The 12,950-nt window shown below is 43.7% G+C and overlaps 1 protein-coding gene across 1 annotated transcript in view; it reads left to right on the top strand.

The window, feature by feature from the left end:
- Positions 1–887: 887 nt before the first annotated feature.
- Positions 888–12,950, top strand: part of ZNF654 (zinc finger protein 654) — a 34,068-nt gene continuing 22,005 nt past the window's right edge. Inside the window, exons 1-2 of the mRNA XM_086478024.1 lie at positions 888–1,019; positions 12,574–12,719. Coding sequence (XP_086334150.1) covers positions 888–1,019; positions 12,574–12,719 — 278 coding nt within the window. The remainder of the gene's footprint in view (positions 1,020–12,573; positions 12,720–12,950) is intronic.

The following is a 12,950-nucleotide window of genomic DNA, read 5'->3' as shown; positions in this document are numbered from 1 at the left end:
GGCCCCGCAGTCCCCCCGCCGACCGGCCCCGGGACCCCACAGGCGGCAGAGAGCGGCCCCGGGTGGGCCCCGCCGAGGCACTGACGCCCTCCGCGCCCCGCCGGCCCCCGCCCGCCCCCTGCCGGGCGCCGTTACCCGCTCCGGCCGCGCGGCCTCCCCACGCCCCGCCGCCCCGGGGCGGCTGCTGCTGCTGCTGCTGCTGCCGCCACTGCCGCCGCTTCTCGGCTGGGCCCCGCGCCGCGGGCCGGACGCGCCCCTCCGCCGACGGCCGCCGCCGCGCAGCCAGAGCCGCGCCGCAGCCAGACAGACCTACCCACCCTGGCGGCCGCGGTAGGCGGGACGTAGCAACCCACCTAGCAACCGCCGCCCGCCTCTTGCCCGCTGCCACAGAGCGGCCGAGCGGGAGAAGCGCCTCAGTGATTGGTTCCTCCTGGCCCAGGCGCCCGGAGATGGATGGCAGTTTTGCCCAATTAGACATGAGAGGCGGGTGTAAGCGCCGTGATGGAGGCGTGCTCAGGCCAGTCAGAGTGCGCGAAGGCGACGGTGGCGGCTAGCGGACGGCATGTTTGGCCAGTCGTCGGCAGGAGGCAGCGGAGGGAGGTGTAACAGACGGGATGAGCGGCCAATGGCAAGGGGAGGGCAAAGTAACGACGAGACTTTTGCTCCAATCGAAGGACTCTTCAGTGGGGCCGGGCGGAAGGGAGGAGCCAGAGGTCAGAGGTCATCAGCGAGTGCCCTCGTCGTCGTCCGCTGATGGACACGGCGGCTGGCCCAATAGGAGGGCGGCGGGTGGGCGTGGCCGGACGTGAGGCCGCGGGGAGGGGGCACCCCTTCCGGCGGGGCGGGGGCAGGGGGGTGCTCGGTACGCGCAGGGAGGCCGGAGCAGCATGGCGGAAGACGAGAGCGATCAGGAGTCGGAGCGGCTCAGTGAGGAGCTGGAGGCGCTGGTGACGCCGGGCCTCCCCGCCGGCCTGCCAGCCCTCCTCAACAGCCAGTACTACTGCCGCCGCTTCTGCCAGGTGAGTGTGCCGTGCCCCGCCCAACCCCCCCGGGCCGCACCTCGTCCCTCCCATCCCCCCGCGGCGGAGGTGGGGTGCCGCGGGGCTCCGGGCCCCCCTCGGGCTGCCGTGGCCGCTGCCCTTCACCCTTCCGCGGAGCAGGGTTCGGGTCGCTCCCCGGCGCCCTCGGGTCAGCGCCGGGGCAGGGCTCGGGGGTTAGCGGCGAAAGGGGCCCGGCCCGCTCCTGGGCTCTTGAGGCGAAGAAGGGGAACGGAGGCGACGGCTGTCGGTCCGCGGGGGGCGGCCGGTGTAGGGGCGGCGCTGGGTGCCGCCGGCTGAGCCCGGCGGGAGAGTGGAGGCTGGGGCCGGGCTGGGGCTGGCGGGGAGGCTTGCGTGGGGGAGGGGAGGGCAGGCGCCTCCCGGCGGTGGGGCGGGAGCGGGCGAGGAAGAGCCGGGGGCGTCTGAGGGTGGCGGGGCCCCGGCGCCGCTGCGAGGTTTGGCCGCGTCTGGGCCTGGGGAACTGGGACACGTGCGGTCGTGGTGGTGGCGGTGGTGCTGCGGGCAAAACAATTCCGGGTGGCTTTGCCTGGGCTGGGGAGTGGAGGGATGGAGGGCAGAAGGACCTCGGAAACACTTCCAGTAAAGGGGACTAAATTATACTGGGGTTTTTTGGGTTATTTTTGGGGTTTTTTGTTTTTGTCGTCCCCCCGTCCCGTCCCCCCCCGAAAAGCAGCGTTTCTTCATGCGGGCCCGGAATTCTTGTGCTCTATGTAACCTCTTTATGTGTGCACTGCAAAGTAACGAGCAGCAACAGGTTGCTTTTCGTAGTTGTTTTCGTCGGCAGGTGTTGATAAAACATTAGTTATGCTGGGTATTTTTCAGCCGCACTACTTGCTGTTTTCCAAAACACCATCTAAAGGGTTTCTGTATGGAGTTCATCTCATCGGCTTCTTGGCTGCTTAGCTCACCACTACGATTGTTTTCTTCCATTTAAATAAATGTGTTTCTGTGTTCTTATTTTGTTTTTCCTGTTTTAACATTCAATGGAACATCTATTTGGATTATTATTTACTGTAATATGTGTCTAAAATCATCTCGGTTAGCATACTGCTCAATAAATCCATAGACTGCTTTTTGATTTTGTCAATCTTTTTGTATTTTCTTCTTCTTAGTGGCTTCTCTGAACTTAGTATGTGTGGAAAAAAAAGTTGCGAAGCCAGCAAAAGGAGAAGTGAATGTTTTTGGAAGTATGGTGTAAACAGCAATTGTAAGAAATCACAACCATGTTTGATTAAGTTGGCAGGTTGGAAAGACATTTGCTTCTGCTGAACACTGAGAGTTTTATCTTAAATTTTTTTAGCTACACTTACCATGTGTTGAATTCATTGTGTTAAGAAGGGAGCATGGTCAGAGTGATAGCTTTGTATACTAATGCCAATCCCATTTCCCAGACGAAGACAGAAATTAGTGGGGAACAGAAGAGGACAAGACCAGGGAAGGAATTTTCCTATAAACTAGTTGTATTGCAGTTATTACTGGTAGAGCATGTAAATCATTTGACCTTGACTTCTCCTGCAGTTTCTTTTGTGAAGAAAGATTGCCTAGCCCTCTCCCCTAGTTTGTTTTGCTTCGAGTTTATGAACTCTCCACAAGGGCAGCCAATGTTCTGAGTATATAAAGGGCTCTGTTTCTTTTCTCTTAAATTTTCTTTTTAACAATGCATAGTTTAAATAATCCTGATGAAAGTAAGTTAATATATTAACACTTTGTCTCTAGGGATTATTTTTTTTGCTAAAATTTCCCCTGGTGTGATCAGCAGTCATGTTGCTCACACAAAATATAATCTTGTATGTTTTATTTAAGCATGAGTTTTAGTAATGGATTCTTTTACTGGCTTAACTTCATAAATACAAGATCTTAACTGGTATAACGTACTGATACAAAAAGCTAGTAGCTGTGACATTTGTGGTTTTACAACAAATGAAGTTGTGCGTGCTCCGCGTTGGCTTGTGTACCATCGTGAGATGGACAGTGGTGTAATTAGACTGCTCTATATTCTGCACATACAGAGGGCTGATAGACCTGCAGTCTATTTAATCAGTAATGTAGAATATTTACATTTCTTTCTCAGAAAATATCCTGAAGTTTAGGTTACCTCTTTCTCATAACATTTGTTGTAAAACAAAACTTCTCACTTAAATACTATGTCACTTTACTAGATTTAGCTTTTTTTTTTTTTCCCCCAGATATATCTGTTTTCAGTGCAGTTTTTTTCCCTTTGGCTCTAGTTTTTGTCAGAGCCTGTTGCTTTCTATCCAGATCTTTTGACGATTGGATTTGACTGTTATGCAGATCAAACTTCTCTGCCTCATTTCACTTTTCTCTGTGTGATAACACAACTTTGCTTCTCTTAACGGTTAATTGACACTTTTAAGTGTCCTAATTGCCTCCTGTGTTCCTGGTTTTGTGTCAAAAGTTGAACAGCAGTTGTAGAAATTGTTGCTTAGCGGTAATACCATGAGTTTGAACTACCTGAAAGAAACATTTTTCTTTTCAGAGTAACAACCTATTAAAATATGTCTGCGCTTCCATCATAGTGATGAAGCTTGGTGTCAGCTGAAAAGAAGATTGTTTAGATTGCTTATAGTAATGCTGCTGTGTGAAGTGTGCGCACATCCGCTTCTCTCGGTAAGAGCTACAGGAAAAATGAAGCAAGGTGTAAAGCCTTTTTGGTCTGCAGAGCCATTTTCTGTAGACAGAAGCAAAGACCTCTTCACTGATCTTAAAAGAGTGGCTTAGACCTTGAAAAGCATCAGTGTGCATATCTTTCATCCTTGAAATATGTTAGAAAGGTAAAATACTGCTGTAAACGGCCAGATGCAGTACTCTTGGGGCCTGGAGTGTTGCAGCTGAACTTTCAGATAGTTGATTAAGTAACAGTTAGAAGAGATGATTGGATTTTCAGAACATTTTTCTTACGTGTGTGTAATCATAATTTAATGACATAAGATGAGGTCAGAATCTGGAGTCTCTAAACCCACGTGTAGTTTCTGGGATCTGTTTTTGTATTGTAGGTGTGCATGGTCATACAGGGGCATTACAGCCTGACTCTTCCAAGGTAAAGCGGAATAAAATGTTTTCTTAGATTGTTATTTGAGATTGTCAACATGGGGGCGGGGTGGGAAATCAAAGATTTCTGTGGTTAGGAATGAAAAGAGACATTTGGAAGATAAGTGTCCAGCTTATGCCTCTCACCAGCTATTTCTATGTTACTTTCTAAAAATTGCTGATCTAGCATTTCTTCTTGTTTGTGCAGTTCTCCATGTAGTGAAACCACTTAGACATTGGGAAAAGCAAATCTACTGTTCCCAACTTTGGCAAGCAAAACAACAAGGAGTCTATAACTACTTTGTAGGCTTAAAGAAATTTGAAAGGTGGTACCTAGCAGAACCCCCTCAGTCTAAACATTTGGAAGAGCTTCATGAGTTTCAACTTACGTTGTATGCAGAATTTGAAACTCTTTCAGGAGATTTTTCAGGGCCCAGAGCCATTGGAAGGTTCCTGCGTCAGTGAAATACAAATGATGAAGGGCACAGAAAACAGTATAGATGGTTACTTTTTGGTATAAAGGGTGGAGGGAGTACTTCCCTAATTAGAAGGATGAATTTCCAAATTTACTTCATTTGAAAACAGACCTTTTCTGTTGCACTTGAAGTGGGTGTAGTTTTATTGATTAGCTTGAAATTGTGCTTTCTCTTCAGAATCTTTTCTCATAACAGTAAGCGCTATCGAAGTATTGCAGGTTACTCCCAGCATTTCTGTAGTTGTCCACATGGCTGCGTAACTGTGCTAGACGTAATTTTATGTTGTTCAGTAGTGACTGAAATAAACACAAGGTGAGTCTGATCTAAAGTAACAAGGTAATACTGAGGGGTAAACACTACTCAATCTGCTCTTTCTGTGGCAACAGCTTCCAGCCTTCCAGTACGACCTGACTTCCTGAAATAAAGATTACCTAGTTTGCTTACATTAATTGGTGGTATCTTGAGTCACTGCTGGAAAAATAGTTCTTGGGTTTATAAACTCAAAAGCTAAGGGGTAAAATTTAGTAACGCACTAGAGAAGATAGTGTTTCCTGGATTTATTTTAGTAGGCAAAAAAAAACCCATGGGTGTATGACTCAACTGTTGCTTGTCTTGCTTTGTGGGAATGAGGGTAGAAAAATATGTGTCTTTGAACGTTTGTTCTTCTGATTTGGGGATTAATAAATTTTTCACACTTTTTGTGATGTGCTTAAATTTGAAAGTACTTGCTTTTGCCTCTGTCTTTGAACTCAAGTCAATAGTTGTTAATCTGCTTTTATATTTTATAAAAAAAAAAAAGCCCAACCAAAACCACAAAACACAACAAAACCAAACCTTTTGGTTATGCCAGACTCTTATTATCTTTTGGACCTTTGGTATCCATATTTGATCTCCATACACTATTTTAAAGTTTAGCTGCTGAAGTCTTGCTCACATGAGTACTAGTAGTGGAAAGTGATCTCTTCAATTTCTTTGAAGCTTATTTCTCTGAGAAGGTAGAATCTGTAACCACCTGAATAAATATGCTTTATACTCGTTAGTGGCTCAGGTTTTCAGAGCACCATTTGTCCTGGTTTGGCTGGGACAGAATCACAGCCTGGCCATGCTGGGCAGCCCGTTAGCAGTTTCGAGTCAGCCAGGGCAGCTGAGCTGAGTGAGCTACAGGTGTAACCCATCCCATAGAGTCATGGCTGTTGTAAAGGGGGAAGGTTTGCTGGGGACAGAGAGCTGCTGTGGGATCCTGCTGGGGTCTGGGTGGTGTCCTGGTGGGGTTCCTTCTGTTCCTCCTCTGGCTTCTCCAGAGGACTAGTCCCTGGTTGATTATGAGGACAGGATATTCATTTGGCTGAGTTTAGCTCTGTGTATCTCTGTTGGTATTGGTGGTGCTTTCATTAAATCTGTTCCACTTCAACCCATGGGTCTGCTCTCCTTTTTGCGATTTCCACCTCCTGTCTGGTGAGGGGTTGTCAGGTGATAGAGCGACTGTTATAGTTTAGCCTTGGATACATGCAGACACCATTGAAAGTCACATTTGACTTATTTGACTGACGTTTTCTGGGCTGTTTTTAAACGTGTGACGCTGCTAAGTTACACGACACCTTGTAAAGGGCAAACCATAGTAACCAAATTTACCTCTGTATCAAAGAATACAGTAAGTACTTGAAACGTTTAAATTTAAAAATTAACCTGTCATCGTGTTCTTTATTTGCTGGGTCTTTTCTCCATGCTTCGCTGATGGAAAGAAGTGTATTCAATTTGCTAGTTAGCAGTTTAGCATTGTGCTGCTTGAGATTCAAGCGGAGTTCAGGTTTAAAGGGAAATCCTGACAAAAGAGCTGTGGCAAGCACAAGGTCGTACACCACACCTCGCACCCCCCCACCCCCCCAAGCGGAACTGAGTGTGAGCGTTTGGTTCTGTTGAGGGTTACCTGCCTGCAAAGAAGGGTGTCCTGGGTTAGGTGGTGGCACGTCTTCCTTTGACACTTGATGGGGAACCTGATAAGCCACTATCATGCAAGGCTGCGTTATAGTGTATCTAGTGGGCTTGGCTGTTTTCAGTCACCTTCTTGGGAGACTTCACAATAGCAGTTGATTTGCAGCCCATTTATTTGCAGATGGATAGGCTGGAGGACTCGGTCTTTAGTGCTCTTGGCATTAACATTGTAAAATCTTTTCTTATTCACATACTCGCTTGTCCTCCTACTGGCTTCTCCTCAGCTCCTGAGAAATTATCTCCCTTAGTGTTCTAAATTATCTCCCTCAGTATTGTAAAAAAAGGAAGCATTGCACAAATACTTGTATACTTTTCTTTCTTGATCTTTGTAACGTTTTTCTTCTTCCACTTCTTTAGAACTGTTCTGTTTCACACTCTTGAACTTCTTGATATTGCTGCTTCTCCAGTTTTTAACACCTTATCTCAAAGCTTAGCTTTTGTGCGAAAAGCTTTTGAGTTTCGCTTGGAAAAATGTATCAAGATTGTAACTTATAAAGGAGTTTGAAGTTTTTATGCTTAGAAAGATCTTCACTGATGCTTTTGTAGCTTAATCTGTCTGATAGCCTTGCTACACGGGCTTTTTCAAGTTAGAAGAGGCACAGTTATTGTAGTAAGTAATGCAAAGTTCAAAAAGTGTGGTCCTTTTAGGTAACAGTTGTTCAGATAAGGGAAAGAAGTAATTGTGCTTCCTACTTTAAATGCATCTTAAATTGTCTTTTACTAATTTCGTTGGTGATCCAGACGTGCTTTCATGTGTGTGTTCACAAGAGTGTCAGTCCTCTTCCGTATATAATCAACATAATTCTTTAAATTAGTTGGCTCTCACTCTGTAGGGGGCCTAATCAAAGAGTGAGGGGAAACGTTACTACTTCTCAATAGAAATATTTACTTTCAGTCATAAAATCTTACACAGGCACATTTACTACACTGCTACAAGTAGCCAAAACTGCTTTTCTAGGATTAATGTGTAATTTTTGCTGTCACACAAATGACATACTGTAAATATGTGTGGACACTGGCTCTTTGGGTAGCTAAATGTAGTGGATATGTGGAACCCAGTCTTTTCTACCTGAAGCAGGCTGAGGAAATGGATGAGACTTCAGTGATTAAGGGTGAGGGGAAGCTTTTAGCTTTAAGGGTAGAGCTTTGACAGAAACTTGTCTCATGGGATGTGTCATGCTGTTGCTGAGTGACGTTTTTTTCATTTGCCAGAAGTGTGATTATGTTTGGTTGCTCCTTATGTAATATTCACATGTGAATTGCAGTAAAGCCGTTGCTTTCGTCTTTTTTTCTTTTTTTTAGTTATGAAAACAGTTTAAACTTTTATTTGTTATGTTCTGTTATCTTAAACTCTTAAGGCCTTTCTACTCTCTATTTAAATAATGGAATCCTTTTTTGTAAGGACAGGGTTAGTGTATTTGTAGGCAGAAACAACAAAATGCTGGTCATCCACTAAATAGGTTAAAAAGACAGTTTTAAAAAGTGTGATTATTTCTTCTGATGTTTCCAGGTAGAGTAAACTTAGTGTTACACAAGTTCACTTCTAGAACTGAACTTTGGTATCCAGGCTGCTCTGGTACTTTTGCTGAACAGGCAACCATCGTAGGTGTTGCTTTTAATTATGGTTTTTAATTTTCAGGAAATTTTTTTTTTTTATGTGCCTTTTTTGCTTTGCATTTTAAATCCTTTTTTGGTTTGTTCTATTCTGTGACAACAAGCTATATTTGCTTACAAATTACAACCACTGTATTTGCCAACCAGCTTTGTCTGAAAACTGTAAACAGAAGTACTCACAGAACTGTTGTGGTTTTAATCCTGTGGTGACTTTCCTTTACTGTTAAATCTCACAAAAAGTTATGGGAGTAACTTCATTTAAAATCCTAGTCATGACAAAACTTTAAACTTGGTGGGATTTGTTTCTTTTCAGTTTCTTTTTTTTTTTTGTTGTGGGGAGGGACAGGAAAAGCTGTGGCAACTTAAGGCCTAGCACTGTGTAAAACTTTTTTTTTTCCTTGAAACTAGTATACCTGTTAAATGTGCTGATAAAAATAAACTTTAAATAAAGTATTTAGGGCTCAAGGAACATAATCTCTCTGATTTTGTGAAGTGCTCTGATGATAAAACCTCACAATGTGAGAGTGAGCATACGCATGTCCGTTTGACTTTTGTTTTCCTTGAAAAATGTCAGAAGTTATAAAGCTGTGGTGGTTTTGTTTGTTTGGGTTTGTTTTTTGCTATAAACCTTTACCTGTGTTCAGTTTTACGGTCCTGTTTCAAAGCGTGGCATGTTGAGCCTTTTGAATACAAAAAAGTGTTAGTTTCTATTATAGAAAATGCTGTTCCATGAGATCACTTAAAAACAGACATTGAGGTATACGTAGAATTGTAAAACAAACAGATATTCATTGTCTCCCCCCCCCCGCCATCGCTTTCCGTATAAAATGTGTGTGGAGTGTGGTTGGGAATTTATTTCATACTTAGTTTAGCTTTTTCTCCCCCCCCCCCCCCCCCCCCTGCATCTTTTATTTCTGATGGTTGCAAGTCTGCTGAGAATTGACCAGTTTTAGGCTTCCCCCCTACCCAGGGACTGACAAATGCATGGTTTCAGGTATCCTTACCTAAAAAAAAAAGGCATGGCATTTATTTCTTCCTGACCAGTTGGTGGGAGGTGGGGCTGTTAATGTGCATCTTTTGTGGATACATTTGAGTTGCAGACTAACTGCTCACCTACAGCGATGTTGCTGTTGGGATGTCTTCGTTTCTGTGCTGCCTCTGGTACTTCTGTGGCAGGGTGGTGGGCCAGTTTAGAGAGCTGATATGGACAGAGCCTGATGGCTTTTTTTGGGAGAGGAGGCTGTTCTCTGCCAAATAGTTCCTGAACTAGCTTGGTTTGGGTTCAGATGAGTGCTGTAGGTGCAGCAAGGGCAACTATTAGGACTGTATAGGCCTTTATAAAGTGTGGGTGGTAGGACTGCACCTTTGAGACTGCAATGCCTAAGTATTATTGTCTGCATGGACCTTTGTTGTGTTGCTTCTGAATGCTGGTTGTTTGCAGAAGTTATACACTGATATTAAGACCAGAATCTTTTTAAAAGTTCATATATGCCCAACCAAAGAGTGAGATGAGCAAATACAGTAACTTTCTCCTCTCTAACTTTTCAGTTCAGCATTTACTGTAGTTAGTAACTTCTGGTGGATATCTTTTTCAGCATCCACAGCATCCCTTTAGTAAGGAGCTCCACAGCTTAATTGCACACTGTGGAGAGCTGCCTCCTGTAATTTATATTGATCCTGCTTGCCAACCTTGTTTGGTGTTCCCTTCCTTCCTGCACTTGTCATTTCTTTACAACCTAAAGGTTGCCCCCTCCCTGGCAGTGTTCAAGGCCAGGCTGGATGGGGCTTTGAGCAGCCTGGTCTAGTGGAACGTGTCCCTGCCCATGGCAGGGGGTTAGAACTAGGTGAGCTTTAAGGTCCATTCAACCCAAACCGTTCTGTGATTCTGTGATAGTGTCCTAGTTAGCCACATCGATCCTTATGTGAAACTTACTTCACTATTAGCATTTTTTGCTTTCCTTCGAAGCTTTTTTTAGGCCTTCTGTATTCCCTTTTTAGATAGGAATGGGTAGGTAGCAATCCAGCATGCAGTTTTGTAAATGTGGGGCTACGCTGTGGTTTTGAGCAGTTAACACACTGCTTTGTTTTATTTTATTACTCTCTTAATATTTAATTTTCTTTCTTGGCCATTGTGATGAGCATTGAGATGATTTTTCATTAAAACATCTATCATGATAATACAGTCTGGTTCTTGGGCCATAATTGTCAGTTTGAAGGCCGTCCTCTTACATGATTGGATTGTTTTAGTTCCCAAGTACCACTGCACACTTGTCTATGCTGAATTTCATCACTCATTGTCATAAATCCTTTCTACAGTTTTTTACAGTTAGTAGTTCATACTACCAAGAAAAAAGCCTGATATCATCACAAAATATTGTTTCATTGCTTGAAATCATTTATGAACATATCCATACTGTGCTTCTCAGGTCAAAGTGTTTTGAAACACCATGGTGGAAATTGATGTTTTATTTATATGTATTCAAATTTGACTGTTTGGAGGCTAAAACCGCTAAAGGACATTCGTTCTCTCTGTCTTTGTTTCTGCTAAGACTTTTGTGTTTTCTTACACAATGTTGAAAATATTTCAAAGAACTCACAGTAGGTGTGTGAGGCAGCACTATTTTATAAAATGTTTATTCTTCCTTGTAAGAGGAAGAGTATTTATCTACAAGTCTGCTAGTTCTCTTCCAGTTGACCTAGATATTTGCTGCATTGAGCTAACAGATTTTTCAAACAAGGACTATTAAAATAAATTTGGTTGAAAGTCAAAATCTACTTACAAAATATAAATCGGCCGCAGCTGGTGAGGAGAAAAAGATTCTGGTCCCGTTATCAGTAACTGCTTTGCTTTGGAGCAGCTATAAGCAAACTGTCAGAAATTGGACACTGGCCTGTTCATGTCACAGAGCCTTCAAGTTAGGCATGCAGCTTTGGAACTACAAATGTAGGCCGCTTAACCTGAATTATAAGCCCTTTGTTTAGTTCATGGGGAATTAGACAAATGTAAGTGGGATTCACAGACTTTTAAGTCAAAAAGAAATCTTGAAGAGGGATATATCTGATTTTTTTTGTTTAGTCTGTGCGTTGTTGGCCAGCCTCGCTCTTGAGGTAGGTGGCCAGGTATAACTAGGGTTGGCACTTCATAGCTTTCTTGAAGCCAGTTAATTGTCTCTTCGGTATGCTGTGGAAGCTTTAGCTTTCTGTTTACATCATGGCTGATAGCATTCTGTTTCCCTGCTTGCTTCTCACTTTCTCAGCATGTAGGAGATGTCAGTTAGGTTTCCTCAGCTGGAGAATGGTGCCCAAGGCCCTGAAGTGCAGCTAGTCCACTCTTCTGCTTATATTGAAGCTGTGCACTTATGAGAAAAAAGGCAAGAGTGAGTAAAGGGAGCCTGACTGTAGTGCAATGAGAGAAGCTACATGCCAGAGCATGGAAGACAGGTTTCAGTCTCTGTTTAGAGTACTGCATGTGAGTCATGTCTCAGCTGTTGATTAAAGGAGAAGAGATGACCCAAAGCCCTTGGCCTTCCACTTGCTAGGGGACTGCAGTAAAGATTAGTCTGTCACAGAATCGGTGGGTGCCTTTGCAGACTTCTGTTTTATTGCTCTGCTTTGTGCTGCGCTCAGTGCTGTGTGTTTTATACATGGAGTGCTCTGAACAGACAGTGTGGAAATATCGGATGGTGCTGGGTTATTGAGCCTCCCAATGTGGGCATAGGCAGTGCCAGATACTCGCATTTATCAGTACAAACAAGATTGACTAGGCAAGGATTTTTCTCCACTTTCTACATTAAAACACCTGTCTTTCACCTTCATGTTTCTCTAGAAATAGTGATGCAGCTCCATAACTGTAGATCAGGGCATAACTAGACTTCGTTCCACCGTATGGATAAAAAATGCCAAAGTTACTTATTTGATCAGGTAAGAAAGGGTGACTGGTATGTTTGTGCCTTTGTCTGCTGACATAAAGGCTGGAAGAGCACAGTTTAGTCATTCCCCTCTTTGGAAGTTTTAGAATGGAATGGAATGTCTGGATATTGTTATAGACTCTCTAATTTGTATCCTCTTGGAAAATAAAAACTTGTGTCTAAATGCAGAGTGTAGTATCTACTGTGGTACTCTGTAAGCAGAAGATATGTCCTGCTTTACTCTGAAAAGAGTAGTTGAAGGTCCTTTGTGGTGTATCTTTTATAATGTAGGTCATAAAGTTTCTATTTATTTTTTCAGTTTGATAACACAAAATGTTCAGGTTTTTTTTGGTTATAAACCCTACTTCTGAGGGAGAAGAGGGGAGATAAAGCAGGTACAGTATTAACTACTTATTATTTCTGACTAAAGAGAATGTTTTCCATTGTAATATATATTCCAGTGCTTTTTGTCTTTAGGTTGTTGAAGACTATGCTGGCAGATGGCAGGTTCCTTTGCCTCAGCTTCAGGTGCTTCAGACGGCGCTCTGTTGTTTCACGTCTGCCTGTGTATCATTCCCAGCTGAATGTGAGCACGTACAATACGTATTGAGTAGCCTAGCTTTGTAAGTACATCTTGGTTTTGTGTTTTTTTTTCCCTTTGCAGTGTAGACTGTCTGTGTTACTTCTATAACAGCAACAGGGTTTCAGAGATCCTCAGCTTTTAAGAGTGGTTTTGCCATGAGGCGTAGCTACATGAAACCGAGAATTGCTAACTGAGGATACAAAACCTAGAATTTAATTTAGTCTTTTTATGTCCTTGTTAAATATTCAAGTCAGGTATTACAATATTGTGT

The sequence above is a fragment of the Leptosomus discolor genome, chromosome 1 (assembly GCF_034619465.1).
Source record: "Leptosomus discolor isolate bLepDis1 chromosome 1, bLepDis1.hap2, whole genome shotgun sequence".
NCBI classification, from domain to species: domain Eukaryota; kingdom Metazoa; phylum Chordata; class Aves; order Leptosomiformes; family Leptosomidae; genus Leptosomus; species Leptosomus discolor.
The sequence above is the reverse complement of the archived record's forward strand: the minus strand, read 5'-3'. Positions and strand labels throughout refer to the sequence as shown.